At 26.1% G+C, this 1,062-nt stretch overlaps 1 protein-coding gene across 1 annotated transcript in view; it reads right to left on the bottom strand.

Annotated features, from left to right (window-relative positions):
- Positions 1-1,062, bottom strand: part of LOC106684569 (poly(A) polymerase type 3) — a 37,984-nt gene that overhangs the window by 20,264 nt on the left and 16,658 nt on the right. Inside the window, exon 4 of the mRNA XM_067051419.1 lies at positions 183-351. Coding sequence (XP_066907520.1) covers positions 183-187 — 5 coding nt within the window. The 5' untranslated portion in view covers positions 188-351. The remainder of the gene's footprint in view (positions 1-182; positions 352-1,062) is intronic.

Here is a 1,062-nt window from a genome sequence, read left to right as displayed (position 1 = left end):
TTATAGTAAAAATAATATATAATTAAGAACCACTTATATCAACTACAACCTTATAGCTTGGTAAACGAATTAATAATAAAACCTAAGCGAGATTACAATGAAATAATTAGAGTATAAATAAAAGAAAATTAGTTACAAATGCAATAATTATCAACACACTAAAAAATATTTTAGTAACTTACTTCATCACAAACAATATATTGATAGAAGAATGAAAATCAATTGAGAGCTCAACAAAAGTTGTTCCAATACTTGTAAGTTGACACCTGAAGTTAAAGACACAACTCAGGAAACAGGGGAAGTAACTAACCACACCACTGCTTCTAAAGGACTGAAGACCAAGTAAGAACTCTGAAGAAAATAAAATGGTGGGGGTAAGGATATAGGAGGAAGGGAGGAGGGGAGGGGGTAAGATACAGTGAACATACAAGAGAATTTAAAATACTAAAAATTCAATGTAAAAAAAAAAAAAAATAGGAAGAACACCAATGTATAAATTATAAATAAATAAATTAGAAAATTTTTAATGAAAGACAAATTAAAGTAAATACAATTAAACTACAACTTATGTCAAGGAAAAAACATGTATAGCAAGATCAATAAATTTTCCATAAAAGTTAGACGAGGTCCAAATAAAATAACATTGCCATAAATAATGAAATATATAACTGTACAAAAAAATAATCACAAATAGAAAATATAAACATGGATAAAATATTAAAATTAAATTAAGATAAATAAGGTTAAGAACGGAATCAGTAAACAGGTGGTGTAATAACATTTTAAAAATACTAAACTCAATATTATTCAAATATGTACAGGATTTAAGATTGCATACACCAACTAACAGGGAACCTCAAAATCAGCTTAAAAATTAATAATAAAACCTAAGTCAGGTTATAATAAAATAACAATTATATAATATGTAATGGTATGCTAGCAACAAATACTGTTACAATAAATATTTAATTGAACATAAAGCCAACTTACTACCATAGCAAAATATACAGTAATAGATGAATGAAAGTAAAGATTAAGGGCTCAACTAAGTATCTTTGACAA

The sequence above is a fragment of the Halyomorpha halys genome, unplaced genomic scaffold, assembly GCF_000696795.3.
Source record: "Halyomorpha halys isolate HHAL.00 unplaced genomic scaffold, Hhal_1.1 Scaffold594.1, whole genome shotgun sequence".
In the NCBI taxonomy this organism is placed as follows: domain Eukaryota; kingdom Metazoa; phylum Arthropoda; class Insecta; order Hemiptera; family Pentatomidae; genus Halyomorpha; species Halyomorpha halys.
This window is presented reverse-complemented; position numbering and strand designations above follow the sequence as displayed.